A 3,046-nucleotide genomic window follows, 5' to 3' on the forward strand; every position below is an offset into this window, starting at 1 on the left:
TCATGATGTTATGTTTCCCAGAAAAAGATTGTCCAGAGGGAGGCTTGGAGCTTGGGCACAAAACCTTTAATGTTAACAATAACAACAATTATATGGTGGAGGAGGAAGAGGAGGATGATTCTGGTAAGTCATATTTTCCAGACTTTGAGTTGATGTCTTGCTTAGATATTGACACTGGTGCTTTACTTGTAGAACTTGAAAGGCCCCTGTCCTAGCGCCAAGAGCAGAAGCCTCTTAAATAGACCCACCTCTTAAATATACCCACCTGATATGAGGCAAGGGGTTCGTTGCTATTGTTTATTGTGCCATCTATTGTTTCATAAGTTTTATTGTTTTTATCATTTTATGGATTTTATGTTGTAAGTCACCCTGAGCCCACTCGTGGGATAGGGCGGGGTAACAACAACAACAACAATAATAATAGGGGAACACTCTGCTGTTAGAGGAATGGCTCCATGGGGCCCAGCCTAATACCCATTGCTTAGGCAGGGTCAATGCCCCAGGGCTTCTTCTCTTAGGCTGTGGTCACATGGGCACAGTAATTCCGCTTTGTTCCCGCTTCAATTTAATCGGGAATATTTTTCTTCGGGGCGGGCTGATTAGATGCAGCCGGCCCCTCTCTTCCACCACAGCAACTTCAGCCTCCCCCCCCCCGCCTGCCCGCCCACCTGCCAGCCCACCCTGGTGGCCCAGGAGACAGCTTGAGGATTCAGCGGCACTTCCTGAATCTCTCCCAGCAGGGGGAAAGCCTGGCGAAGACCAACAGCCCCGAGATCCCAGCAGGGTCCACTCCACAGAAGCCCCCCCCGCCGCTGCCAAACCCAAGGGCGCACGAAATCACTGCTTCGTGCTCCCTGCGCCACCACCGCCTCCTCTTCCACCTTCCCTCCCTTCCAAAGCCTGCCGCAGCAGCTGCTGTTGTCGCCCGGAGCGCCTTGCAGAGGACTTTGCTCGTCCGCCCGGCTCAGGCAGAAGCCTGGGGGGGGGAATCTCATTGTGGGGGAAAACGGTCAGACGGCCCTAATCGCAACCATTGTGATCGATGGCTGTCCAGATAGGCGAAATTGCGTGTTCAAAGCGCGAGTACAAGGAAAACACCTGTTCCAACAGGTGTCAGAAAACGTGGATAAAAAGACCGGAAACCGCAGGACTAAGCCCGCTTCAGTGCGGGAGGCGGGTTTGCCAATATGAACAGGAAACTTTAATGCGTGCGGGATCAGCAGTGAAGCCCACACTAAATGTCCGTGTGACCTGACCCTTAGACATTCACCACTCACTGAAGGCCAGACATTAATTCTCAGCTCATGATAGTCATGGGTGAAGACTTCACATTAGTTTCTTACAGGCCAGTTTTTCATTCCCGACAGACCTGCGGACTGAAATAGCAATCGTCTTGGACGGGTCTGGCAGCATTGAGCCCGAGGACTTCGAACGAGCCAAGGATTTCATCTATAACGTGCTGAAGATGTTCTACGCAAAGTGTTTTGAGGTGACTGGCTCTGTTTGCATCAGGGACTCTGGGACCGCATGACCCGAGGCTGGAGTGTGTGCCTGGGACTGTGCGGTGGGGAACAGAGGTGGACCAACAGAACAAAAAGGGGGAAATGCCAGATGATAGTTGACTGATTATTATTTTACAATGTCCCTATGCGTTTTGCCGTGCAGGCTTCGTCTGGGGGAATCAGCATTCACCCAGTGCTGGAACTGTCCACAGTAATTGGTGAAACGTGTAGGGACTTTGTACTATAATAAATCAGTCAACTGTCACCTGGCCTTTTCCCCTTTTTGTCCTCTTGGCACATTGCCGGGTGCGGCCCATTTTTTCTTTATCCTTGAATAGAGGTGGGCAACATTGGCTGCCCTGGCTGGCAGGTTGCCTGGGGCCTCGGGATTGGCCAGCTTTGATTTGCTCCTATCTCTGCACTCTGAGCAGCAGAGCCAGTGGCAGTCTGCTCTGTGACCTCAGGGTAGCTCAGCCAATCAGGAGCTTCTCTGCAACCACAAAGTCCTTTTGTAAAGTTCTGCATTTAGGTAGGAAAAATCAAATGCATAATTATAGGTTGGGGGAGAGTTGTCTTGGCAGTAGTGTGTATGAAAAGGATCTAGGGATCTTAGTAGACCATACACTGAACATGAGTCAGCCATGTGATGTGGCTGCTAAAAAGGCAAATGCGATTTTGGGCTGTATCAAGAGAAGTATAGTGTCCAGATCACAAGATGTGATTGTACCACTTTGCTCTGGTTAGACCTCACCTAGAGTATTGTGTTCAGTTTTGGGCACCACAATTTAAGAAAGATATAGATAAGCTGGAACGTGTCCAGAGGAGAGCTACGAAGATGGTGAGGGGTCTGGAGACCAAGTCATATGAGGAAAGGCTGAAGGACCTGGGTATGTTTAGCCTGGAGAGGAGACGACTGAGAGGTGATATGATAACCATCTTCAAGTACTTGAAAGGCTGTCATCTAGAGGATGGTGGGGAGTTGTTTTCTATTGCCCCAGAAGGTCGGACCAGAACCAACGTGTTGAAATTAAATCAGAAGAGTTTTTGGTTAAACATTGGGAAGAACTTCCTGACAGTTAGAGTGGTTCCTCAGTGGAACAGGCTTCCTCGGGAAGTGGTGGACTCTCCTTCTTTGGTGGTTTTCAAACAGAGGTTAGGTGGTCATCTGACGGCAATGTGGATTCTGTGAACTGAGGCAGTTCATGAGAGGGAGGGCAGGAAGGGATGCTACAGTGCTTAGTTCTTGCGGCCCTTTCTTACACGCCCAGGGAAATGCTGATTGCCACTTTGGGGTCAGGAAGCAATCCTGGAGGTTTTTTTGTCATCTTCTGGGCATGGAACAGCAGTCACTGAGGGTGTGGAGGGGGAGGTATTTGTGAATTTCCTGCCTTATGCAGGGGGTTGGACAAGATGTCCCTGGAAGTCCCTTTCAACTCTATGGCTGAGTTCAGACTGGCAGTTTGAAGCGAGAGGGTGTCATGCCTGCCCCTGATGTAGCATCTGACAGCCAGGAACAAGGGAACTTGGCACCACAAGCCCCTGAT

The 3,046-nt window shown here is 50.1% G+C and overlaps 1 protein-coding gene across 1 annotated transcript in view; it reads left to right on the forward strand.

The window, feature by feature from the left end:
* The window catches only part of ITGAE (integrin subunit alpha E), an 83,471-nt gene that overhangs the window by 23,262 nt on the left and 57,163 nt on the right, over positions 1-3,046 (forward strand). The window contains exons 7-8 of the mRNA XM_015406874.1: positions 22-123; positions 1,368-1,489. Of these exons, the coding sequence (XP_015262360.1) occupies positions 22-123; positions 1,368-1,489 (224 nt within the window). The remainder of the gene's footprint in view (positions 1-21; positions 124-1,367; positions 1,490-3,046) is intronic.

Source organism: Gekko japonicus, unplaced genomic scaffold (assembly GCF_001447785.1).
Source record: "Gekko japonicus isolate JY-2015 unplaced genomic scaffold, Gekko_japonicus_V1.1 scaffold1175, whole genome shotgun sequence".
NCBI classification, from domain to species: domain Eukaryota; kingdom Metazoa; phylum Chordata; class Lepidosauria; order Squamata; family Gekkonidae; genus Gekko; species Gekko japonicus.